Genomic DNA, 27,654 nt, shown 5'->3' with positions numbered 1-27,654 from the left:
GGATTCGATGGCCTGGCACATCACGCGCACAGAAGTATAAGGCTTTAGTAGACACCGGTGCACAATGTACTATAATGCCATCGAGCTATAAAGGACCAGAGCCCATCTATATTTGTGGAGTGACAGGAGGATCTCAGCAGTTGACTGTATTGGAGGCTGAAGTAAGTCTGACTGGGAATGAGTGGGAAAAGCACCGCATTGTGACTGGCCCGGATGCTCCATGTATCCTTGGCATAGACTATCTTAGAAGAGGATATTGCAAGGACCCAAAAGGGTTCCGGTGGGCTTTTGGTATAGCTGCCTTAGAGACAGAGGGCATTAAACAATTATCTACCTTGCCTGGTCTCTCAGAGGACCCCTCTGTTGTGGGGTTGCTGAGGGTCGAAGAACAGCAAGTGCCAATTGCTACCACAACTGTGCACCGGCGGCAATATCGCACTAACCGAGACTCCCTGATTCCCATCCATAAGCTAATTCGTCAATTGGAGAGCCAAGGAGTGATCAGCAAGACCCATTCACCTTTCAATAGCCCCATATGGCCAGTGCGAAAGTCTAATGGCGAGTGGAGACTAACAGTGGACTATCGTGGCCTGAACGAAGTCACGCCACCACTGAGTGCTGCAGTGCCGGACATGCTGGAACTTCAGTATGAACTTGAATCGAGGGCAGCCAAGTGGTACGCCACAATTGATATCGCTAATGCATTTTTCTCCATCCCTCTAGCAGCAGAGTGCAGGCCACAATTTGCCTTCACTTGGAGGGGAGTCCAATATACTTGGAATAGGCTGCCCCAGGGGTGGAAACACAGCCCTACCATTTGCCATGGGCTGATCCAGTCTGCGCTAGAGCAGGGGGAAGCTCCTGAACACCTGCAGTACATCGATGACATTATTGTGTGGGGTGACACAGCAGAGGAAGTTTTCGAGAAAGGGAAGAAAATAGTCCAAATCCTTCTGAAAGCCGGTTTTGCCATAAAACAGAATAAAGTCAAAGGACCTGCACGAGAGATCCAGTTTTTAGGAATAAAATGGCAAGATGGACGTCGTCAAATCCCAATGGATGTGATCAACAAAATAACAGCTATGTCTCCACCAACTAACAAAAAAGAAACACAGACTTTCCTAGGTGTTGTGGGGTTTTGGAGAATGCACATCCCAAATTACAGTCTGATTGTAAACCCGCTCTACCAAGTAACCCGTAAGAAGAATGAGTTTGAATGGGGCCCTGAACAACGACAAGCCTTTGAACAAATCAAGCAGGAAATAGTCCATGCAGTAGCCCTTGGGCCAGTTCGAACAGGACCAGATGTAAAGAATGTGCTCTACACTGCAGCCGGGGAGAACGGCCCCACCTGGAGCCTCTGGCAGAAAGAACCTGGGGAAACTCGAGGTCGGCCCCTGGGGTTTTGGAGTCGGGGATACAGAGGATCTGAGGCCCGCTATACTCCAACTGAAAAGGAGATATTGGCAGCATATGAAGGAGTTCGATCTGCTTCGGAGGTGGTCGGTACTGAAGCGCAGCTCCTCCTAGCACCCCGATTGCCGGTACTAGGCTGGATGTTCAAGGGAAGGGTCCCCTCTACGCATCATGCAACTGATGCTACATGGAGCAAGTGGGTTGCACTGATTACTCAGCGGGCTCGAATAGGAAACCCCAGTCGCCCAGGAATATTGGAAGTGATCATGGACTGGCCAGAAGGCAAATACTTTGGGATATCATCAGAGGAGGAGGTGGGTCGTGCTGAAGAAGCCCCACTGTACAACCAGTTGCCAGAGAATGAAAAGAAATATGCCCTGTTCACTGATGGGTCCTGTCGTATTGTGGGGAAGCATCGGAGATGGAAGGCTGCTGTATGGAGTCCTACGCGACGAGTTGCAGAAGCTGCTGAGGGAGAAGGTGAATCGAGTCAGTTTGCAGAAGTGAAAGCCATTCAGCTGGCTTTAGACATTGCTGAACGAGAAAAATGGCCAGTTCTCTATCTCTACACCGATTCATGGATGGTAGCAAATGCCCTGTGGGGATGGTTACAGCAATGGAAGCAAAACAACTGGCAGCGTAGGGGCAAACCCATCTGGGCTGCTGCATTGTGGCAAGATATTGCTGCTCGGGTAGAGAACCTGGCTGTGAAAGTACGCCACGTAGATGCTCATGTGCCCAAGAATCGGGCTACTGAAGAACATCAAAACAACCAGCAGGTGGATCAGGCTGCTAAGATTGAAGTAGCTCAGGTGGACCTAGATTGGCAGCATAAAGGTGAATTATTTATAGCCCGATGGGCCCATGACACTTCAGGCCATCAAGGTAGAGATGCAACATACAGATGGGCTCGTGATCGAGGGGTGGACCTGACCATGGACGCTATAGCACAGGTTATTCATGACTGTGAAACATGTGCTGCAATCAAGCAAGCCAAACGGTCAAAGCCTCTTTGGTATGGAGGACGATGGCTGAAATATAAATATGGAGAGGCCTGGCAGATTGATTACATCACACTCCCTCAAACTCGCAATGGCAAGCGCCACGTACTTACAATGGTGGAAGCAACCACCGGATGGCTGGAAACATATCCTGTGCCTCATGCCACCGCCCGGAACACCATCCTGGGCCTTGAAAAGCAAGTCCTATGGCGACATGGCACCCCAGAAAGAATAGAATCAGACAATGGGACTCACTTCCGAAACAACCTTATAGACACTTGGGCCAAAGAACATGGTATTGAATGGGTGTATCACATCCCCTATCATGCACCAGCCTCCGGGAAAGTTGAACGATACAATGGCCTGTTAAAGACTACCTTGAAAGCGATGGGTGCTGGGACGTTCAAAAACTGGGATACGCATTTGGCAAAGGCCACCTGGTTAGTCAATACTAGGGGATCTACCAACCGAGCTGGACCTGCCCAATCAAACCTGTTACGTACTGTAGATGGGGATAAAGTTCCTGTAGTGCGTGTAAAAAATATGCTGGGTAAAACAGTCTGGGCTACTCCTGCCTCAGGAAAAGGCAAACCTATTCGTGGAATTGTTTTCGCTCAGGGACCTGGATACACTTGGTGGGTGATGCAAAAGAACGGAGAGGTCCGGTGTGTACCTCAAGGAGATTTAATACTGGGTGAGAATAGCCCATGAACTGAATTGTACCATGTTAAATAGTATATTATACTGTATGTTATCACTACCATGATTACTATAGGTGACTAATTAGAATGTATGGAAAAAAGTGTAACCTGAGCATGACATAAATGGTATGGAATAAGGGGTGGATAGATGTCCTGGTTTCAGTTAGCACAGAATTAATTTTCTTCCTAGTAGCTGGTGGAATGCTGTGTTTTGGCTTGGGATGAGAAGAGTGCTGATAACACCCCGATGCTTTAATTGTTGCAGAGCAGTGCTTATACTAAGCCAAGGACATCTCAGCCTTTTGCTCTGTCCTGCCAGCGGGCAGGCTGGGGGTGCAGTAAGAGCTGGGAGGGGACAGACCCAGGACAGGTGACCCAAACTAGCCAAAGGGGTATTCCATACCATCTGACGTCATGCTAAACAATATATAGGGGTGGCTAGCCGGGGGGAGGGGGCCGGACTGCTCGGGGTTAGGCTGGGCATCGGTCAGCGAGTGGTGAGCAATTGCATTGTGCATCACTTGTTTGTACATACTATTATTACTTTCCTATTATCACCATTGTATTATTATTGTTATTATTTTATTATTATTTTGTTATTATTATTTTTCCTGTCTTATTAAACTGTCTTTATCTCAACTCACGGGCTTCACTTTCCATTTCTCTCCCCCGTCCCAGAGAGGGAGGGGGGAGGGTGAGCGAACGGCTGCGTGGTGTTTAGCTGCCGGCCGGGTTAAACCACGACATCCAGTTGGGCACCTAAAGCCATGCAGCCGTTGCTGTAGATCTGTCGAGCCATGTTTTAGTAGCAGGTAGGCTTCTGGTAGCAAAAGACACCTATGCAGCATAGGTACATAACTTAGATCATGCCATTCTCACTAAGAAAATAAAGTAGTGGTGGTCGAGCTTTTTGTTTGCTTGCTTTAACATGGTAATGCTGTCAGACAAGTCCTGCACTAGCTCTTCCATCCACTGTGATAGCTTGTGAGGACAAACATGAAAGAGGTCTCTCTCAATGACTCGTGGACTTGCTGCCATAAATGTTAGCTAATGACTACAAATATATAGTTAGAAATGACTTTATTTTTGATACTTAAACATCTCTTGCTTCCACACTCAATTCTAAATCAGAACACTTCCTTGCAAGAATAGAAAGAGGCTGTACAGATGTCTGAGCTATTAATATGACTTATGAACTGTCTTCCAGACTTGACATTAGGCCTGCCTTGTCACCACGTTATTGCCTAATGCTCTGTCTTTTTAGTTAGACCTGGCTACCAGCTCCAGATTTATCCTGCTTGCCTTGCTTAGGTACTGTGTTGTATATGCAGTGCAGCTGAAAAGGTCTCGTAAGGAGAAGAACACAACTGCTTTCTTAGTAAAGTACAGTGTTCATTTATCCTTTTAATTTATAATTTAATGATCTTGAAGTAACTTCTAAAGCCCTTTAAAATCCTAACAAGCTGTTAATATACACTAATGGATCATCATTTACATACAGTGGGAAGAAACAAAACGCAATTTCAAGTTTGTTTAGTACAGGCTAATATTTGAGAAGAAAGTAGAAAAAGCAGTTTTCTTCATTGTATTGGTTTGCACAACTTTGGTGTTACTGCTTACTAGGAGCATTATGTATTTCCAAAAAATGTCACAGACAAATTCTGAAGTAGTACACTTTGCCTAATTCTTTTCTTAGATACAGGCTAAATCCTTTATGTCTGCTTTTCATAGTGTTTTGGTATCATACTATCAGGTATGAGTGATGTGATGGACAGTGGAAAATCTTATTTGTGTGCTCTTGATTGCCAAAAAATAGAGCACTGTCTTGTGTTATCAGCCCCCTTCAGAAAAGAAATAGAGATGCAGGACTTCATGAGATTAAAATGCTATCTGAAAACAAATCTGAAGAAACAAAATAAATCAAGGAGGTAGCTGCAGTTTGCTGCCATTCACAATCAAGTCCAAAGTTGCACCAAAAGGAATAACTGATGTTGGTCAGCCTGTGACTATGGAGAACTTCAGAACTACTGTTTAGAGTTTACGTGCAGATTATCAATGAAGTCTACAGAAACATGTCTTCATTGTAATCAATAGTGCCCATGATCTTCTCATGTGAAAAATGTTGATGTCCAATGCAGAAAGGAAGGAACAAAATGTTTTAGCCTTTCTGCTAAGCAGAGTAAAGTAATAGAAATACTTTATATCCTTACCTTGTCTGATTGAGGCTGGACATGCAGCTTATATTTAAAGAATTTCACAGAGAAAATAAACCAAGCAGATTTAAATGAATAGTCTGAATGTACTGTTAGAATATCAGTGTGAATGGATGGTCCTCCAGGATTTGAGGCAGTACAGCATTCTTAGATGTGTGACTCCAGTTTGCTTAGTAACATGATGTTGAACTGTGTGAGTTTATGAAACTCTGCAGTTATCTGACTGGTTTTCTTATACAGCTGTGGAATTGATTGCTGAATTTGCCAACGGTGTTATACCAGAGATTTAAATGCTCATTTAAAAACAGAGGTAGTTCAATAATCTGCTACTTTCAATCAGGTTTAGAAGAAATTCTTATTGATCTCATTTTCCCTGTGAACCTCAGAAACTGTACTAATAATAAACTTTAATAAAGAAGGATGTGACAGACTCCAGTGGAGGCTAAAGGAGAAAGAAAAAGCTCTTTAGAACAATACCACAGCTTTTCTACATTTGCCTTCTGGAAAAAGAAAGGTATCAGTGTTACAGTGCATTTTCTCCCATTGTGTTTGCAAAAGAGGAAACACTGTGGAAGTCTTGGCTAATTTGTAAAGTAATGACTTTTCAAGCTGTATATCAAGAGCCTTGCTTAGTTAAAATTACTTATTTTCTTCTGTGTTAATAAAGGAACCCTGTTAGTTCTCCGAGTAAAGAATGGAGGCTAAGTATATCATATCAGAGTTTGCCAAGATATGGAAAAAGTGAACATACGGCTATCACGTTAAAAAATAAACCTTGCAATAAATTCAAAAGTTCAAAAAATCCTGGGTGTTTCTACATGGCATCACACCTGAGACAACTGTATTCACACAGCTCAGATAGAGGCCAATATAACCTGCTGCTTATGACCAGATAATTGGCCTGCAGTTAATAGGCCTTCTCTTCTTGCCTTCTAATCAGAAACTCTTCTGGTACCTTTTTGAGCATCTGAAAACTTTTGCTTTGAGACTGCCCTTCTACAATACCCTTCACTATACTGTGGTAGACTCCCAAACTGATTACACTTTTTTCCCCCAGAAGCTTTACCCCAGTTGAACAGAACTCTGACACGGTAGTGAGGATACAACCCCATACAAGAGGATCTTATGTTCACTTCTGAATTTATTTATTTATTTATTTATTTATTTATTTTTGCATTGCAATTCATTCCCTGACAAAAACACAGGAACAAACGTAAAATATTGTCAAGCAAAATGTATTCTCTCAGAAGCCTGGCCTAACTATTTTGTCCATGAGCAGAGCTAGATTGTTTACTTCTGTGTTCTTAATAACAGCAGGTATGTTTCCTCTAAGTAGTAGGACTATTTTAAACAACCAGGCAACATAGGTGAGATGGTTGTATTCCCATGACTGTTGTTTTTAAAAGCAACAATGCTGAGATCTGCAAAAGTAGCTGTGTAATTACTGTGATGCACACTGAAACCAAGATCAAGGCTGACCTGTCTGGTGATTATCTCTCCATCTCTCCTTCACAGTTCAAGAGGAAGATGATAAAAGCAAGTCCTCAGGGGGTAAAACGGTCTCAGTTTGGTCCCTTTCAGCTTGTTGGAGTACGGGCAAGCTGAACACTAGGTCTGCAACCATCACAGTAACTGGAAAGGTAGAGAATTACTCTCACATGGTAGAGGCAGCAAGCAGGGAAATGCCAGGTTTCTGTTCACACACTCTTCCTAAGGCTTTCAGATGAGCACCTGGAAGCTGGGCTGTCAAGTCATTGTTTGTAAAAGCAGTAAATTCTGCCAGGTATTGTTGTGCTCTGCAACCGGCAAGTTTTCTATGTGAGCCCATTCATGTTTGTCGCTGCTGAAATTCCAGAGGACCCAAACCATCTGGTAAACAGAGGGCATCAGAAGCAATCTGATCACAGCAACTGATCACAGTTCTAAACTGTTTAGCGATGTTCCTCAATTCCCCATTACAGACTGGTCAGTGCTATGTACATTCAAGTAAAGAAAATTGCTATGTACCTTCTTTCTTCCTATGCAAGTATGTGTTTATGGAATTACTTTGCTCAGTACCTTGCTCCATACAGAATTGAAAGTGATCTTAATGAAGATGGAGTTACCGCTTTTCAGTAAAAGCATAAGTAGTTGTAAAAGGTCAATAAGATTTACTTTGGTATAAGCTTAGAGATCATTTGTTATTCAAATGACAAAAATATGCTGTGTCTATAAAGTTGAGTTAATGATCAATGGCACCACCTGTTTAACAGGTAGTCCTTGGCATTTCCTTAATTTCCCCATGCAATAAGACTTGAGCTTCGCTTACTCAACGTGAGTATGGGAGGCTTAGAAATAATCATGGATTATTGCTGAGATGTTCCAAATGGTATTTTAGAAACAGTCTCGCAGCTTCTTGTTTCTGATGAGCCATTTCCTCTCAGAATGCCAAAAGGTTGCTTTATTTTTCAATAATAACTATAAAAATGTAAAGTTATTAAAGTCTTAACTCTGCATCTTCCATTATGGCCTCTGAATCACACAATTACTGAAATGAAGGTTTAAAAAGGATTCAAAATATATTCAAAAGAATACAAAATATTTCTTACATTTTCTAGTTGCAGATCTATGAGCATTTTCTAGGGAAGATATAGATCATCAAAGAGCAAATTTAACTAAAGAATTGCTTTTATTAATGACCTTTTACTCATCCCTTTCAACTCATTCCAAACCCTGCATTGTTTTGTACAGGTTGAAAACCACTGATGTGATTCAGCCATCTCTACACCAAAGGATATGAAGACCATCATCAGACATTTCACGAATGCATTTCTAGAATTCCACCACACCAGGTTTTAGGGGCCAACAGAGAACATTTTAAATCGGATGGGAACTATAGACAAAGAAGGATATGAGTGCTAGTATCTGAAAAAGGAGAAAATTGTTAAAGTCATCACTGGACTGTAGAAAGAATCCTGAGAAATTGCTCATCTAGCAGGATCTTACATCATTGCTCCTGGGCCAAGAAAAGCACTCACATCACAGTCACACCAAATCTTCATATGAGTCCACTCAAACACAACTTCTCTATTTACTGTTTTCTTGACTTAAACTTGCATATCAGGCCCACTGGGCTTGGTGAATTCTACTTGCTTTTCAAAGAGTAACTACGAACAGTGCTTTTGACTTTTCTTGTCTCCATCTGAGAACGTCAAAGCATGTCATAAACGTCAGAGTCCACATCTTGTATCACTATCCCTTGTTTGTGGACAAGCACAAAATTCAGATATTTAAGGGCCTATGTTATTTCAGTTAATATCTAAAAAAAGTCTGACTGATTTTGACTATAGCTGGATTTCTGCCTTGATGCATCACTAAGAGTCACAGAACAATTCAGTGGGAGATACAGAAATAGAGTACAGCTGTCCCAATTCCCAGACTTCATTCTAACCAAATGACCATGTAGCCTCTCATCTTGGTGCTTACAAAAATCACCAACTGCTGTAATTTGCATCTGCAAGCCATTCTTTAACTAATCTTAAATGTATCTTTGTTCATAGCCAGGCTCAGCCCACAAGGCCCAGGAGAGGACTGACAGAAGAGTGGAGAAGCATTTAAGCTTTGTGTCTCGCAGTCCTCTCAGCAGAAGCAGGTATGAAATGCTTCCAAGAATTTTTACTCTAGTGTTTTGGGTTCACTCACTCAGCTTCCCTTGGGATGTACAGTGTGCCAGCTGGAATTATGTGAGTAGGAAGCCATAAGGAGATCACAGATTCCTAAAGGCCAGAGCTATTCCTGGTCTTAGTATATACTTCACTGGTTATTTTTGTGCCTTTATTGTTCCATAAAGCATGATACCCATTATTTGGCCTATAGAACAGCTTTAATTATAATCTCTGTCCCCAAATGGCAGCTAAATACCCATTGATTCTCACTTCATGCTGTTTGTTCGCAAACAAATCCAGTAGTCCAAAGCACCAGTGTAGAAGTCTACTGCTATTACAATGGCCACGGAAGTTATTATAAAGATGCAAATTACATAAAGGTCTGTCATTTCATAGTTAGTAGTACAATATGAAAACCACATAACTTGAACAACTGATTTTTTCTTTCTTTCTCTCTCTCTTTCTTTCTTTCTCTCTTTCTTTCTTTCTCTCTTTCTCTCTTTCTTTTTTCCCCCCTAAGTATCTTTGTTGTGCATCAAGGTTCATCTAGATGACTAGGAATGATGGGCTTGAGAACAGTTCTACACTGAATACTCAATGAACTCCCCTCACATTAGCCAGGTAATTCACTCAGCCCTCCAAAGAAGGGACTTGATGACCTATTGTGCTCTACACAATCCTTAAATACATATTTGGAATATGAGCACCTCAGCACTGCATTACATCTCCAGTGGCTTCTGTGGTTAGCTAAGTACAGTGCAGATATCCCTGTCTGATTTCTGGCCATTAACCCTTTATATAGTGAAGGTCTGAATTTTAAGTAATGGCTTCCATTTTCACTGGTGACGTTAGTGATTGATAGAACTGATAAACTAAAAAGCCCCTAATTATTTTTGTTCATAAGCATTAAGGACATGGGGTGGGGCTAATGGACAATAACAGAAACTGTGAACTGTATCACTTACTATTTGCAAAGGTCCTATCATAAAAGATCCATGCTGGAACTGGAGAGCAAGAACTCCAGTTGTCTTCCTTCTGCTGGTAATACCAAGCAACCAGCTTTTTTATGTTCTTGTCCTTACAAGTGGGAATAACTCTGTGCTGGATTTTATAGAACTACCATCCTTTCTTCTTCCAAATCCTTTTGAAACGCTGCAGCAAAACTTACAAACTAACTGTACATACCTCTGACTATCCTGATGGCTACCAAAACCCTTGAAATAACATATTTATACTAAATTATTTCATACACTTGTAACACATCATTGTCACTGTCTTAGGATGTAAATTCTCATTTTTACTTCTGTATAGTACTTACCATGATGGGATTCTGATCTTCACTGTTGCTGCACCACAGGTCTCTTAACAACCAGTAACCTAAAAGATAAAATGACCAGTCTTACTGCAGGAAGAGTAACACAAGGTAAGCAAATTTAAGCCTTCAGAAAATGAGACGACCAATTAACTTAGTAACTATTAAGACCAATAAAGACAAGTCAGGAGCAGGTTATCCATAACAAACACACACATAATAACGTATGCATACAGGCAAACAGAAACAAGGAGAGGAAGGGAGCAATACTTGAACAAACTGTTATCCAATTCAGTGTCCTCAGCTGATATGACTGGCACCTGTAATTAACTTTGTTAATAACACCAAATATCTGGTCAGAATTCCTCTCTACATCTGATTCCGAGCTGCAGCTCCCTTAAGAATAGCTGCTTTTTGGGTACTGTATATAGGCAGGCACAAACAGATCTGGCTTCTTGATGGGGTCATGTCACTGGCACCACTTCCCTTTCTTATCAGACCAATGTGGTCAACATGAAACCAAACCACATTCACACTGTATTCTTAAAGCAAAGCTTGAGGTTGCTTTGCTGAATATACCACTGAATAGCTTGCTGCCTTTTACAGCAAAAGAAAGCAACAACAGTAAATAAAATCAGTTATTTTTAAAGCAGCTATAGAAACTTAGGCATTTCAAAAAGGAAGACGTTCTACCATCAGCTACAAGGGCCAGTTCTGGACCATTTCATTCTATTTTTACTCAGTCTTATTCATGCTCCCACTGTGGTCTCTGATCTCTACCTACTGGGCATGCATTAGGTACGCCAAACCATCAGGAGCTTCTGAGCCTTGTGTCTTTGACATTTGAACAAGCAGGGACTGTCAGGTGAGATTTTTCCATGTGCTGTGTTGGTAATTCCTAGTGAACTTGACAGAAGAACTAGGTGTAAGCTCATGACTGGAAACTTTAACATCCTAACTAGTATTTTCAAATACTTTGTGCAAAACACTAAATTTCTTGTTGCCTCTTCTCTTGCACTCAAATTTACTCCTTTCACATCCAATTATGCTTTCTCCACCATAATTAGGATGTGTTAGCAGCAAGTATAAAGGCACACCATAGAAGAAACAAGCATGTTTCTGCTTTAATTGCAATGGGAAGCAGTGATGTATTTACAAACCTTCCACTGACTTTACAAGTTACTTGACAGTGGCAATCAGGCTTGCTTCTTAAAAGGAAGGTGAATGTCCACCATTTCTGTCATACCAAACCAAATATCCCTGAATCTCTTGTTTCTGTATCACTAATTTCTCCACAGCTTAAAAGCAAAATTTTGGCAAGGTATACCAAACTGCTGAAATTTGTTTTGTCCAATGACTAATTCCCTGCTTGGAACAAAGCAGGGAATCTTTTGATTGCTGCTATTAGCAGCTGTGAGAAAACAACAGGCTGGGAAGCTGTTGGTTTTGATGCCTGGTGGTATAGGGTCTTGTTTCATGAAATGACATTATTTGTTTTGAAAGATCTTGGACCGTCCCTGGAGCAAGAGACAAGGCACAATGATACTCTTTCTGAAGATGGCCACTTTCTTTCCATATTACAGTGTTCTCTCTCAATTAGAAAACTACAGAAATGACCCTGCATAAACATTACTGAGATAATTACAAACTAATTACAACAGTACAGTGAATCCATTGAGATCTTTAATTCCAAATTGCCACCATCCCAGAAGGAATAAACTGTGAGCTAGACTGACTCTTAAGTATACAATTAAGCCTGTCAAGTTCTGACTCCATAATATGCTGTTTAGTATTGAAAAGTCTATCAGTAAGCCAGTATGCGGGATTAATAAAATAATGCTTTGGTTTTGATTCCTCATGAAACTACAAAACAATTTAGCTGATACAAGCAACATGCTATTTATATTCCTTTTAGCAAAAGTTTTAATGCTACACAGGATATCCCCCCCTCCCTTCTAATATAATAGCCTTCCCTAGCCTTTAGAGATTTCAACTAGTGAAGCGAGCTGTGTGCATTCCACGTGGAATTTACTCAGTAATTCTATTAAGAGCATCCCTGCACAGAAATTAATGTCCTCATCTCATTCAATACTTGTCCTATTCATTATTTAAAATAGAATACCTAATCTCTTCCTATATTAAGTTTCCTCAAAGGATTTTGTATTTGTTTCAAGGAATTCATGAAACTAAGCTTCAACACTTTTGTGTCTGCAAAACTACAAAACTTTTGGGCTTACAGATAGAGCAGAACATTTTGCCATTTGTGGAATTTTTTGAAAGGAGAGTCAATTGAAAGTGCCAGAGCCTTCAAATCTGGCCCTTCACTTTTGTTCCTCACCGTTTTCTGGTCACATTTCAAGTGATACTCAGCATTAGCCAGTCGAGTTTCTAATGATTTCACCAGATTTTCTTGGACAATTCAGTTGACTGTATTTAACTAGCAGCTACCTTAAAAACGGCCCTGGATCTCATATCAGAAGCAAGCTTTTCCTCACCTCCAATGCTTGTAGTAAGCAGCAGCAGCGCCAATGTTGGGACTCAGTACTGGAAGAAATAAAGTCCATGGTAGAGGAGATGCCTTCATTTCCACTCCTAGATTTTATCTTCCCAAGTACTGAAATGAATGGAAAAAGCATCATTAATCCTCATTATTTCTGTTTTTTGATGAAACTACAACAATACCAACTGGGATGTGACATGCTCTGCTACTGACTATAGTGAAGCTATAGTAAAACATTTGACCTGCCAAAAGAAAAATAATTTCTAAATTTCCAAGCAATACCAAGGCTACATATGGAAAATTACTTCCTTGTCTAATTACCATCATAGCAAGGAATCTGAATTCAATTTGTTCAACCTCAGTTTCCAGGTACTAGTTCTTATGCTTTTACTAGCATAAAGGCAGAAATCTCCCCACTGTTATCTTCCCCATGTACAAGGACATAAATGCAGTAACCAAGTCACCTTATACCTCTCTCATAAATTGTGAATGCTAAATTGAACTGGATGATAGCTGGACAACATTTTAACCAGAGTGACACTAGCTTTGTCTGGGATGGTGGGTATGAAAACTGAAATACTTTGTAAATATATCTTGCCTGAAAAACAAAACAGAACAAAACAAAAAAACTTAGTTTTGAGAACAGCTTTCAAGCATGGCTGTTAAAGATGCAATGCCCACAGTGTAAGAGGATTAAGAGGACTGCTTAAATCCATTGACACTAGAGCTTCCTGACTGCTCCCAGATGCCTGGTGGACTGTGCAGGTAAAAGAGCATCCCATTGAGATTAAGGCATTGGCCCAAGACTCAAGGAAAAACTCCACTGGAACATAGTTGGTACAAACCCCACCTTTTGCTCCAAGGGCAAGATACAATTTTGGCCTTCCTTCTTCATATATATATTAGTATGTGTGAACCTAGCTATTCATGCAAACTGTTTTTTAAAAAGTCCTGACAAACAAGCCAATTTGCATTACACTCTTCTTGCCTTGGGGAAGAGACAGCAAGAATAAACTCTTATGTGACAGATGCTAGTCACAATGCTTAATTCGTTCCAAATCTTTTATGTTAAAAAGCACAGAGAAAACGTGATTAAGTGAAGAAAAAACTGTAACAAAGAGAGATTAAAAAACTATTCGGAATTACTGAAGCCTTCAAACACATGACAAAAACATCCGTGTTGTAATTTATGTTGTGGTTTTTTTTTTTTTAATTTAGAAGGCATGCTTGGCTTAACAGCTTATTAAGAAAGCCTTGTAGGGAGCTAACAACAGAATTCTTAACAACTTTACTGTACTGTTTCACTTTTTGAAATAAATATTTAAAAATGCAGTTCTCATTCCATCTATGCCCACTTTAATTTATAGCCCAGTAAATTAATTTTTTAAACTCAGGTATGGTATCATAAGACACCATAAGGAGTTATTACACCCAGGAAATGCCAGGCAGCTAGTGCAAAGTGAATGCCACTCCTTATGAGGCTCACAGTGACTGATGCAATAGCAGCTCCCAAATCTATGGCATTAGTATTTGATTGTGGTAGAAATACTATAATGGAGAACAAGACCTGTCAGCTTGTCCACAGAAATTGAGGGGACACTGTTTGGTTTTCGATGGGTGGACAGTCTTACAAAGAAAATAACCTAGGGTTAGTCAGCAGACTGGGCAATGAGTGCATCTCGTGCATTAGACCACGCACGTGCATGCCAAATTGCTGCATGTGCATTAAGAGAATCAGTAAAAGGTCTCTGCGAGGAACAGCTCCTGCTGTACCTAAGCTTGAGCTACACATGCAAGCATTCTATGCTGTCCGAATTAACTTCAGACTGGAGGGAGAACTGCATGCTAAGAATTATTTCCAACTCAGACTTTGTACAGATTCTCACACTGGAGATATGTGTCAAGTGAAGATTTATTAAATTGCACTCTTTCAAAGTACAAGTCTTAGCAATCCTATCATTTCTTGGTAGCCAAGAGATTCAGTATGTCAACTGCTGTACCACAAGTGAAATCCGACTCATTCACTCAGTGCTAAGATGAAATACATTCATATGGGAGGCTATTTTTAATATCAGATTCTTAGCTGTTCCTTGAATTAATATTACTATATGGCTTTGTATATATGAAAGTGTTTCAGCTATTTAAACTTCTGTTTTTCCCATCTATCTTTTTTCAAGAGCAATGCTTCAAAGTGCAGGAGGATTTTTTTAAACTCAGTTCAATATATGAATCATTACAAATCAGAGAGAGACAAATTCTAAGGCTAGCCATAGTAAAATTGAAGGAAAAATTTGGCTCCCATAGAAATCCAAACAAGTAAAATAGATTCCATTTTCGATATAATCGTTAGAGATACAGTTAAAATGCCATGAGCCCCAAACTCTAACCCTTCAGCAAATCTGGAACAAGTACACTGACATCCATGACTACTCTCAAATTACAACAGGGTAATTAATATCAAAAGGCACATCTATATACAATTTTTGATACATTCTTCCTGAGATATTAAGACAAAATTCAAGAGATGACATTCTCAGGGCAGAAGGTTGAGGTAATAGCTGCATTCCACTACAGTCACTCCAAGAACGTCAGCTTTTATTTCGCAAAGAACTGAAAACAAGGCTCTTATGTATTTTCTGGTCCGTCACATAAAGTTGAATGGGGTAGGGGGAAAAGCTCCACAAGATGACCATTTTCTGTTAAATTCAGATGGGTAGTAAGCCACTTTGATAACAAAACAACTAACTTCATCTGTTTTTAATTTTATGGAGTATTTCCATTATCTGTTCAGATGTAAAATGATGCCTTTCTTCACCTATGCCCAGTATTTGTTGCCCAAAATACAGCTGAAATGGTGCAAGAGCTACAAATCCTGGACAACAGAAAGGAAAGAGAGATTTGGAGATTTTTACTGCTTCTTTATGCGTCAAACATGCCCTGCATGAATTTGCTCCATAGGCCAGCAAGAGTCAACTTAAAACTAACTGGAGTAGCAGCAGAGGCAATCTTACAGGCCACGTGAAGACCCACATTACCTGTAAGTATAATGGATCCACTTTTAAGTGCAGTGCTTTTAAGAGTATTGCCAAAATGCCTTGTGTCTCAGGCTGTGGCACAGCACCCTAGAGAGGTACTAAAATGCCAGTGTCCTGGCCATGTTTTAATATCTAACACTACGTATCTGTATTCTAGCATACTGTTTATGGAAAATCTATGCCAAGAAAATATGGAATTCTAAGACAGAAACCGTTCAGTGTTATTCAGAAAAAGAACCCATTGTATAAACTTATTTAAACATAATCAATTACATTTTTAAATTTTCTTCCTTAGCTTGATAAATTACCTCTCTCTTTGCATTTATTCCATAGTATTTGCTTAATAGAAGATACACAAGCTTCTTTTTATTAAGCAGAAAAAAAAATAAAAAAAATTCTCCTTTTTCTCTGTGATGGTTTACATAAAATTCAACACAGTCTCTTTGGAGAATGGAAAAAACAGCAGGTTTTTCCATTCAGGTCCAGTAAAGATATAAGGAAGTCAGCAAATAACCATCACAGTTTTAAAGTGCATTCAAAATGCAGATCTCTGACATCAGTTAAAAAAAAAAAAAAAAAAAAGCAACAACACATCACCTACATTACCTCACAGCTATTTGCATAAAGGGTCCAGAGGCAGTACAGTATAAGTACGGCGACACAAGCCGTCCAAAGAGAACTTAGCAACAGTTTTATTGGATACTGCATGTGTCTGTAGCAGAAAAAGGGCAACTTTGAAGCTCAGATGTGTTCAATCCTTTAAAGCTGTTTGCTATCTCTTGCCAGATGCACCTAGCAAAAATCTGAAACTACAAACCAGGTAAGTTATCAAATCATTTCCTTTTAGCTGATTCTAACTTTCCTTCTAAAGATTGTTCTAAGCCAAATAGCCTATGTGATATTCTTAGGGCTGTTATCCAAGGACTTTATCAGAGGTGATAGAAACCTGCCAATATGATAATATACTCATCTATTTTAAAAATGCATAGAACTTGTTAACACTGTTTATTTCTTTTATGTTCTGAGGATGTAACTAAGCTAAATGATTGCTATAGTAATATTAAAGATATATTCCATTCTATTGAAGGAAGTCTGCTTACTGGAAAATAAATCAGTGGCAAGTGCTTTAGGAATTCCAGTGCTAGCTGGTAGAAATAGAAAAACACCTGCTATCTAGGCGAGTGGTAATAGAGGATACGGTTATTATTGTCTCTGCAAAAGATGTTAGCTGCTTTCACAATGCAAGAAACCTCCCTAACTAACAGAAGATAGCACAGCTATCTTCTTATATGGGCAAATGCAAAAACACACAAGTACCTTAAATATATAGAAATAGATATTTAAAGCCTGGCTGTTAAAGCTGGACTTTAACTGAAGGTGGAATGGAAGTGTTGTAAACCACATTATTTTAAAATAAACCCGTGGCAAAAGAAATTGCCTGTTGGAGATTGTTAGTGTAGGTTTACATGTGTGTACCTCATGTAGGACAACAGTTAATACAAGGTTCAATAGGGAAATTATTTTTGCCTCTTCACAAAAGGCAGAGCAAAATCACTGGTTTTCCAGATCATCTGTGTATCATGAAGCTAGGTGTTTGAAATGCTCATATTTATACTGCCAGAAAAAAATGAATGAGTACTTGGTCTCAATTATGAAGAATTTACAGATTCTCTGAAGAATATAAAATAAACTGAGAGGTCTGTAACAGAAATCAAGAGGGACCTTCATATGAGACTTCAATCCCTACAACAATGCCGTAGTTCTTTTTCAGTGTCTGGCAATATGGCTATTATTGCTAGAATTCTTTTGCTCCATCCTCCTCCCCTGTTGTTCTCTCTCCCATGGAAGTTGCAGGAACTCCTGTCTCACAATGCTGTCTATCCAGCTGCCACTGCTACTCCTCTGCCTGACCTTGTCTGGTGTTTGCCTCAATGGGGGGCAGCCCCTTCCAGAAGCAAGTGAGAACATGGGAAGAAGACCCCTGGATAACATCCTGCAGAGATCTGAAAGCTTCATCCTTCAGTCTGTCCTCAAGAAAGCTGAAAAGAAAGAAGAGATGAATAAAGGTATATGTAATACTGGGTACATCCCTTTGGTAATGCTGGTGTATTTCTTGGCTGAGATTATTAGACCCAATGTATTTACTTCCCAGATTCTAATGCATATATTTATTACTCCAACTAAGGTAAAGGGAGGGATAGCCCATCTGCTGTAATATACTGACACAGTTCTCAAAAGGCGCTTTATTCTCTACTACCTCCTACCTTAGGCAATGCCACACCATCACTGAGTAAGATGCTGCATAAAAAAGAATAAGTAAGAGATACTTATGGCTGTTGGAAATACTGAGCTAGCATTCAAATGTCCACAGTCCTGCTTCTACCTGTGTTTCAACCCTGCCCTTTCTCTATCTCATGCTGTATCCAGCCCCTCTCTGCTCCCAGTTACTGCAGCTGATTTCTTCTGTCTACCCAGCATCTTTTATTCACCCTGCTACACCTTTACCTGAATCTGACTTGCTTCTGCGAAGTCTAAATCAACCAACACATTACCCTTTGTTACTGCATGTCTTCCCACTTGGTTTGCACCTAGTTCCTAATGTATCAATCTACCCTTGGAAAAAAAAAAAAAAAGTGCCAGAATTGTTTTGACAGAGACCATCTAGAGTAATCAAATTCAAGACAACACAGTTACCAGTGCAAATAAATGGGTATAATGAGCAACAGATTATAATCTGCACTGTAGAACTCCACAAATTCACATTTCTTTAGAGAGGATTATGGAGGTTCGTTAACATTATTCTTCCCTTTGACAGAATTAAATGCCCCTCTGCCAGAATGGCTTTCCAAAAGACAACACCCCGGAAAAAGATACATAAGCGACCTGGAAAAGAGACAGCATCCTGGAAAAAGAGATGTCAAGGAAGAAGCATCTTATGGAGACATTCAGAAGAGGCAGCATCCAGGGAAAAGGGAGGTAGAAGACGACCTTGCCAGCTATCTGGAGCTGAAAAAGCGACAGCATCCTGGCAGAAGGTCGCCGTGGGACCAACATGTGGACATCCCTAGTGCACGTCTGACTTACTTGAATGGGTTATCCAAAAGACAGCATCCAGGGAGAGGGTATCTGATGCATAAACATCAGCATCCTAGCAAGAGAGGCTGGAATGATGAGCTAGACATAAGTGACCATGATGGGGAGAAACGCCAGCACCCTGGAAAAAGGCATTGGGATACCGATAACCCAGATTATGCAGGTCCCTGTGACCTTCAGGAGTCCTCCACCTGTAACACAGGCAGCTTGTGGGTTGATTTACCAGAAAAATTTAGCAAAGACAGGGTAGAAGAAAAACGTCAGCACCCAGGAAGGAGATCAACATGGGAGAGTGAAACAGAGGAATGAGAAAGTAATTGTGTATCATTTGCATTTGGTGAAGTAAATTGCCAGAACACTAAAAAATTCTGTTCACTCCCTTTTGGCTTCCTGCTGCTGATCTCCGCACTACCTTCCAGTGAGTGAGTGTCCCCATTTGAGCTAATGGCTTTGTCACACACTTAAAGTAACGGAACAGAAGCAATCAGTTGAATGGCCCAGGCAAGTACTGAGAGTCTTCGACTCCCCCACTCTGTGAAGTTAAGAGTGCTCTGTTCCTTATGGTCCTAGACCCCAGAATAATCCTATGTGCGGTCTTAAACAGGATCTTTAATATCTGTTCAGCTGCTACTCAAGAAGAATAATTGCATGGCTTCCTCTCATGTCAGTGAAATCAGTACATGAATTGGAAGAAAAAAGTATAACATGCAAATTATTTCAAAATGAAATTGAGTAGGTTTTCAATTCTAAATGATACATTAATGAGACCCTGTGCACTACAATCTATCTAGACAGTAAGCACTGAACAGAGATAGGGAATGTCCAAGTGCAAAAGATTAGATGACTGGCTTCATAGTTTGCCTTGGAACTGCACCAAGGAATCATTTCATCTAGGAGGCTGCATAGTTCAAAGGGTTAACGCATCCCAGAGCAACTCAACCCAAGCTGTGAACTTTGCTGTGTACACCCCAAACTAGAACTCCCACCCTGGTGTGTCCACATTTCAGTCACTCCCCTTGAAATCACGCCTTCTCCTTAGATGTTTAAAATTGAAACAAATTTTCTTTCTGATATCTATCTTTTCTTCTGATACAGATTTCTGATTTTTCCCCTCTCAAAGGAATGCTTTTCCTTTCTGTGGTCAGACTCCCAAAAGTATTTATTTGATATGAATGGTTCAATAAACATCAATAGTAAACTCTGGGTGTCCTTTCTGGTGGTGCAAAACATACTGTAATAGAGTGAAAAACTTAAAACCAACCCAAGCTAAACAAAAATAAATGAACACCCAGGGATATTTTTCAGTGGAAAGTTTTTGCATGCTGGTCAGCCCACGTTTACACCTAAAACTGGTTTGCTACTGAAGTGGAAGGGTGATTTGCATATATATTCCCTTTTTCAGTCTTCTACCTGTATGATACACAAGTACAAAGATCTGGGCTAACCCCTATCACCTTGCTCACTGGGAACTTCTACTGTTTGAGAATGATCTTGGCAAGTAAAACATGGTTTAAGTTTGAGGCAGATTCATTTTAAACAATGGAAGAAAGGTTGACTGATCTACCTGCTCAAACCTTCTCAATTCCATGATTCTGTGCAACATACAGCAAGACACGCAGACATGCAAGTCACTGAAGAAGAAAAAATTAATTTCACCAGTCTTGTGCTTGCAGGATGGCTTTGCTGTAGCTAAGCTCTACTGGATGTGACCGATTACTATGTTTGTACACGCACACACAGAAACAAATAGAATTGTATAAACAATTTATACAAAATTAAAACACTTCTACACGGGCTTGCACTGTTCACGCCATGGGATGCAAACACTGAAATCTTTTGTGTGTTTTATTCAAGGTTTCTACTGTCAGAGAAAGATGCCATTACGTGAGGTACGTACTTCATTCACTGTACCAGCAGTAGAGAGAACAAAAATAGAAGTCCGATTTCCTGGTCACAGCTAAACACAAGATTTACTGATTCTTGCAGTTAATGCACATTTACAGAGTGCAGAGTTGGTCACATTTTTTCTTGTACACTCAAAGACGTTAGAGCATGTCAGTATTTCACTATAATGTGTGTTTTGTTTTTTTTTTTTTTAAACAAATGAGTATGTTTTCCATTCACATTCACCTTTCTCAATACCATCAAAACATGTTATATGCCTTGAGTGTTCTTTCTAAAAACGGTTGTTTCCCCACTCTCTGCCTCAGAGCACATCCTTTGTTATAGAAGTTAATTCCTCCATATGACTTAATTACCCTAACAAAGAATAATTAACGATCTCAGCAAGTTTGACGGAAGATAGATACTCCCAGGTTGATCAACACTCCACTTGGTCTGTCAAACAGTTTCTACCTTTGGAGACAACGTACTGTTCAATGTATGTGACAACTGGTAGACCTGTTTTATTGACAGGGGTTTTCTAATTAAAAAGTGCTGAACAAATCCTCAGAGGAGGTAGCTAGCAACATAACCGTACACTCCGAATTCCTTTAGCAAGTTTTCTCTATACAGTGCTTTCTAAAATGCTCGTTTCATTTCACAAGTGAAAAAAAAAAAAGATTTCTATAAAGATTACCATTTCATATACCATTTCCTGCAATGAATCGGTGCTTCTTACAGATCAGTAGTACTACACAAGACTAGAACACTTGCTATAAAATGTCCAAAATAAGGAAAAAAACAAACAAACAAACAAAAACACTACCAAGTGGATAAATACGGGCAACAGCAAAAACACAACACAGTTCCTGCAAGACAAGGATGCTGCTGGAACTGCTACAAGAAAGCCAGGGTTGGGTCAGGGAGAGAAGCATGACTGCCCAGGTCAAAGTAGTTAATGTGCAGCAAAAACAGCTGTTTCACCATGTTCAGTTACTGCTAATTCTCAGAATAACTTTATTATCAATAAACCAACCACTTACTAAAAAGAAAGGTATGTGTCGTCCTCTCCATGTGGCCAGTGAGAGCTAGCACAAGTGATTTTATGTAAGTCTAATTTTTCTATCAGCTATATTTTAGGTTCTGAGTGCTTGAGTATTTCCTGAGCTGACAAGCTTATCCAGCATCTAGGCCTATAGCTTTTCACTTTGACTAACCAGAAAGGAACCAGCTTCTGCACTGTAATGCTTTGCTTCTTTGAATGGCAAATACAGCACAATCCCTTAGCAACACGAACTACACAGATATGTACTTCTTATTTATAAAATAAGAATTTGATAACTGCACATCTCATATAACCTTATTTCTATTTTATACCTTCCCTTCCCTGTCACTTTTTATTAGAATTAAACATCTATGCAAGTATCTATGTGTTACCAGCTTTGTTCAGGGACACGTGTAAATGTACTTACACGTTCTGATTCTGCCTCCAGTGGCAAAGCCCCCTGAGCACACTGCTTGTCTGTGAGCCCTTGGGGAACAACAGCAAGGAACAGACTTGGTCCAAAGATCACAAGAGTCAGTGGAAAAATATCCCTCGTCTTCTGCAGAACCTGGATATAGACAACAAAAAATCAAAGCTGTGTATTGGCCCTGATCTGGCACCACAGGCATGCAAATTCTTATTTCCAGATCTAATTACAACAATGCTGCATAGATGAGTTCTTTGTTTATTCTACACCAATTTCACATTTCTGGTATATTACCAGTTATTAAGACATAAGGGAATTTGATTCCTAAACAACACCCTACACAAGTGTCTTCAAAATGAGGTTTGTTTTCAAAGGTAGGGGAAAGGTGAAGGGAATTAGCTGTATAATTAACATTTCCTGCAATTTTCAACTCCTCTCACCACTATTGCTCTGGGCCCCCTCCCACACACTTACCAGCCTTGATCTCTTTGCTAAACCACTCTAATTAGCATGTGCTGAGTCTTTCCAAGGGACATACAGCTTCAACAAACCCCTTTATTGCTACTTTTAACGACTCTCAGTTGAAGAAAGTTTAAAAACATCACCGCCACAGCTGAAGCAGAGTCACTGCTTGCCTGGTAACTCACTCAGTTAACATTAAACGTCCAACTGCAATTTTAAAGTACCTGTCAGGACACCACTATAAATAAAAACTGTGATCAAAAACAGTCAAGTGGAAGGGAAGCACGGAAGGAGGGGTGAGTCTAGTCTGAACAGAGACATGACAGAAGAGGTGCAAGGGGGACAATCTTTGTTTTTAGGAAACAGATGTACAGACTATGTTCACTGGAGTGCAGAAGTCCCACTTCCCTCCCAACATGAACAACGTGAAGCCCACTCCTACAGGATAACGAGGGAGGATTTGAGTTGAGCACAGAGACATTTGGTAAAAACAACTGGGAAAATTCCTTGAGAACACCAATTTATCTGCTGGCCTTGAGATTACTTTTAGAGCTGTGTGAAGACATTTGTATTTTGTTTTCCTTGACGAAACCACTGTAGCTTAAAAGCCCTAAGAAGGAAACAAAGAAAGGGATATTTGTCAATTATCTGCCAACTCGCTTTGTCTGCCTACATGAGATGAAGGTGGGGAGGGAGGGGGAAGGTAAATAAGAAACAAATCTTACTAGATCACAGATTACATTGGCATGCTAGAGCGTGATGTAGGTCCCTGACAGAGGGGAGCATCAGACACTAATCTAACAGATTGATCCTAGCCAAAAGGCAAAGACAGCTCTGGAGTCCCTTTCAGCCACGCTGGTTTGAACCAGCAGCTAGAGATCCAGACAAGCAAGCAGCATCCCAGACAGCCTGACAGGGCAGCACTCAGTGACTCAGGGGACGCCCTCCTCCTTCACTCACAGCCCATGAAATTGTGCCTTCTCATGTTCACAGGAACTGGGACTAGGGAAAATCTGGAAAACACAGAAATACTCCTGCAAAATGTGATGGAGGTAAACCAGGATCCGATTTGCCATATCAGAGGAAGTTAGTTTATCGTCATCTGCTGTCTGTAATGGATATGCTACCCAGATGCAACTGAGTATGATTCAGTATAGATACTTTAATAGCTGCCAGGAATATGGAAAATGAGGTAATGAATGGGAAAAAAAGGGAAAGTGACCTGCTTTGAAACGGATGTCTGAAATACGATTGTTGCTTTAACTAATTTTCACAGAGAAGCATATGTTTCCAGCATCAGTTCCCTCTTGATTCTGAAACTGGTACTGATCTATGGTGTGTCTGAATAAGCTACTGTAAAGAGAGAGGAGGAAAAAGAAAAGCCAAGACGAATGAAAAACATAATCAGACATTATGAAGGGTTCTCAGAGCCAAAGCAGTCAAGACAAAAAGCAAACACACCATTAGAAGAAGGTCTCTGAACACGCAGGTTGTGATGAATCTGATACAAACTACAGCCCTGCAGAAGAACCACAAATCATTCTCTGCCAAGCAGCCTCCTCCTTCTGTGTAACATGGGGGTAGATAGAGGGTTATTAAATTCAGATATGCTGCTAGGATGGGAATTGGCTGCTGTACAAGCAACCCTGTAGGGGAAAAAGAAGACATGAGATGCAACCAAATATGGGTCTGCTTGAAATCTGAAATAAATACTGATGACAGCCTAGTCGTGATGGTGTGTACCGATCCTATAGGTACAACATTAAACAAAATGTGAACATGTGGGAATTTTGAATCTTCCACTCCTCTTTATAATTCAACTACTATATTCAAAAGTGGTGACATTCCACTACACCCAGGACCAATATGCCAGGTTCTTCTGCTCTAAGGGCGCAGATGAATTTGTGTAGATTGCTGTCCTGCTGGTACTGAAGCAGTTAATAGGCAAATCAGACAAATGGGATTCAAAAAGTTGTCAGCTGCAGCTCTTACAAATCATGCTGTCAATTTTGATTGATGAGTCTGCAAACACAGGAAAAACACAGGAAAAACACAGTTTTGGCATGGAAATGTAGCTTCTTCTATCTTCTCTATGCAGACTAATTAAACAACTTTGCTTTGTATCAAAATGTTTACTTTAAGCAGATTGAGTATATTGAATGTATGAGTTTCATTAAAGTGACAAATACACAATTTTTTTAGTACTCTGAACAAAAACTACGGAAAATGTTGGTTGGCATCCATCTATAATCAAAAACTAAGGAACAAACTGTGATCAGTTTGGCTTACTGAAAAAAAATCTGTGGGTTACTGGAAAAAAACAAAACTTTCAATTTCAGAAGATTTAATTTTTTTTAAGTTTACCATTAAATTACCATTAAATTACAAAATCGAATTTAGGTCAATTTCAAAACACAGCATTTATTTAGATTAAGTAATTGTTCAGTTTAGGGAAAATTTAGGAAGAACATTCTCATTTTCTACTCTTTGCTTCCACCCTAACTCTATATTGAACTCAACACTTATTTTTCTTTTTTTTTGTTGTTGTTTTTTTTTTTTTTTTTTTTTTTTTTTTGTTTTTCTTTCCCAATGAATAACCCTTATTTGTGCATAGATGTTCCACTGCATTCCTTGAGAAGCAGACAGGTATTATTCAGAAATACTTCTAGTCTATGCTTACCACTCCTGCTGGGATCAATTTCCATTATTTTACATTCCAAATGCCACTAAGGTTATTAAAAGAAGTTGAAGAGCATAAGCGAGCCTAACTGTAATACATTTCTGACAGAATTGCACTATGGCTACAGGACTGAGAGTTTCCATCTTCTAAATTCCATCCCCACAAAAGTCTCTACTCTTGTATATTAGTAGCAACTACCAAGTTAGCGTCCTAAAATTCAGTTTTAGGTATTCCAACAGCTCACAAATGTATTTTTCAACTTAATTACTCAGTGTTTTCTAAGGATTTTGAGTGTCAGAGTGGGAGGAGGTACATAATGGCAGTGGGGTTTTGCAGGCTGAGTTTTTACATTCCAATGGCAGGACTAAGGAAGTAGTGTGTCTGGCTTCTGACTCTGCTTCTTGAGCAAGTCTTTAGAACACGTTGCTTTCCTGTGTCATAACTCTATTATACAGGTTCACAAACAAGCCACAGCACCTGTAGCATTTCAGTAAGGTTTAATGCGTACCCAGATACTTTTCAGATCATTGTTTTCTATCACCATCTCCTTATTGCAACTCGCTGGATGAGCACAAATAAATGTTCGTTTTATTTTCTTTTAGTAGTGTAAACTGGATTGTTTTAGGCTGACCTGGATTTTTTCATTCTTTCAACACCCTGTGCTTGGCAAAGTGTTAGGAGTCTGAGCAAGCAACAAGCAGCTACATTTTATTCTCACTGACATCAGCACAAACCTAGATTATTTCCCACCACTTTAGCAGGGATACATACGTCCAGATTTTGCTTTGGGAATGGACACCAGTCAACATATCACTACATCTGGCATGCTAACTTTATCTGTTGCTTCTGTAACTCTCCTTGAGAGACACCTTATGAGAGATTCTCTGCCAGTCTCATACTCTCCTAAAGATCCAAATGATATTAGATCAATCATTTAGTGAGGAGTGAGTTCCTTAGAAAGTGCTAGAGACTATTTATCTTCAGAAACATGCAAACAAATGGCATTTTTGTTTCAAAATGTTGAATGAGATTTCTCTTTTCAAAAACGACTGACACAACTTGTATTTTTATCTGTAGTTCAGAAAGACGCATTTGGTGAAATGCTCTGTCATGGTCTGTAGTCAAAGGCAGAACATGCAAAAGAACACCGTTGACTAAAGATTCAGTGAGTGCAATGTTTGATTTGTAGTACACATCCCAGAATGTTGTCAACCTCATCACAACTTGCTGTAACAGTCCTTCTCACTGTACTGTTTAGTCCAATATGAGGCTATTGGACTTTAATCACTGCATTTCCCTCATGTGTGGAGCTTTTAAAACCACCCTGCTGAAAATGAGCAATTACTGACGCCACAGAGAAAAGCAGATTTAAGGAAAGAGCTTGCTGTTCAGAACAGTGTCCCTCTTCCTACTACCTGACTCTTACTACTTCTGAATGACAGAACGGGAGAGGATGGAGCTGCCAGGGTCACGAGGGCCCTACGGCTCATAAGCAGGATTATCCTGTGTGCTGCAAGAGGGGCGAGAAAAAAAAAAAAAAGAAGAAGTAAAACAAATGGCTAAGCAGCCCTATGGGCTGTAAAATCCACTGCAAAGTCCCCTAGCAGGTCCTCAGTTGCTCTCAGTCATGCTTGTTGTGCTATCTGGTGACAGCCACTTCTTCCATTCTCCCCCTACCCCTTTTCTTGTCCCTTCCTTACACCCACGTTAGAGAGCCACACTTCTCATTACAAGAACAAAACGCGCACACCAGGAACAAGAAAACAGAAATACCTAAAGACACACCATCACAAGTCCTGCATCTACTCTTACCTTTTTAACTTATTTCCACTGTCACCCTTCTCATTTCCTCCCATCCAAGCACAGATCTCACAGCCCTTATTGTTTGCACAGTTGCCTCTTTCTCTTTTCATAACTGAATCATGACCGCATGGTTTTGAAAAGTAGAGTATAACAATACTAAACAGGAAACTGCATACGTAAACATTCAGTGAGTCTATTTATATAATTAAATTACTCTTGTGGTTAAATCAGTTCAGCTTTAAGACTTTGATTTCCTGTAACGCTTTGCTGGATGGTGGAATTATAAATACAAAGCAGGTCAGATTCATTAATAATGTGACAAGGCGCTGACGGTGGTCAGGTAATAGTCAGCCCACAGTGGCCAGGCTGCACGAATGTGAAAAAAATTAAAACAGTTACCAAAACAGTTTGCAGGTGAACCACTTGCCCCGTTTGGAACCA

The 27,654-nt window shown here is 40.0% G+C and overlaps 2 protein-coding genes and 1 long non-coding RNA gene across 10 annotated transcripts in view; 2 read left to right on the top strand and 1 right to left on the bottom strand.

Moving 5' to 3' along the window:
* Positions 1-27,654, top strand: part of LOC137862533 (uncharacterized) — a 453,236-nt gene that overhangs the window by 65,322 nt on the left and 360,260 nt on the right. The window lies entirely within an intron of this gene.
* Positions 1-27,654, bottom strand: part of TMCC1 (transmembrane and coiled-coil domain family 1) — a 143,596-nt gene that overhangs the window by 114,942 nt on the left and 1,000 nt on the right. For 4 of the 7 annotated variants that reach the window (XM_068694677.1, XM_068694678.1, XM_068694679.1 and 1 more), the window contains exons 2-4: positions 22,269-22,409; positions 12,783-12,901; positions 10,294-10,352 (exon numbers count right to left, since the gene is read on the bottom strand). The gene's annotated coding sequence lies outside the window, so the exon portion shown is untranslated. Of the gene's footprint in view, positions 1-10,293; positions 10,353-12,782; positions 12,902-17,733; positions 17,862-22,268; positions 22,410-22,562; positions 22,582-27,654 lie in introns of those variants that run through there. The other 3 variants (XM_068694682.1, XM_068694681.1, XM_068694683.1) reach the window with 3 other exon arrangements.
* Positions 10,285-20,640, top strand: TRH (thyrotropin releasing hormone). Of its 2 annotated transcripts, XM_068694710.1 has the most exons (5): positions 10,285-10,398; positions 15,746-15,824; positions 16,609-16,642; positions 17,671-17,888; positions 18,638-20,640. In XM_068694710.1, exons 4-5 carry the CDS (start codon positions 17,693-17,695, stop codon positions 19,222-19,224), a joined length of 783 nt encoding a protein of 260 aa, XP_068550811.1. In that variant the 5' UTR covers positions 10,285-10,398; positions 15,746-15,824; positions 16,609-16,642; positions 17,671-17,692; the 3' UTR covers positions 19,225-20,640. The 2 variants fall into 2 exon arrangements, with proteins under 2 accessions (XP_068550811.1, XP_068550812.1); XM_068694711.1 differs by lacking the exon at positions 16,609-16,642.

This window comes from Anas acuta, chromosome 11 (genome assembly GCF_963932015.1).
Source record: "Anas acuta chromosome 11, bAnaAcu1.1, whole genome shotgun sequence".
In the NCBI taxonomy this organism is placed as follows: domain Eukaryota; kingdom Metazoa; phylum Chordata; class Aves; order Anseriformes; family Anatidae; genus Anas; species Anas acuta.
This window is presented reverse-complemented; position numbering and strand designations above follow the sequence as displayed.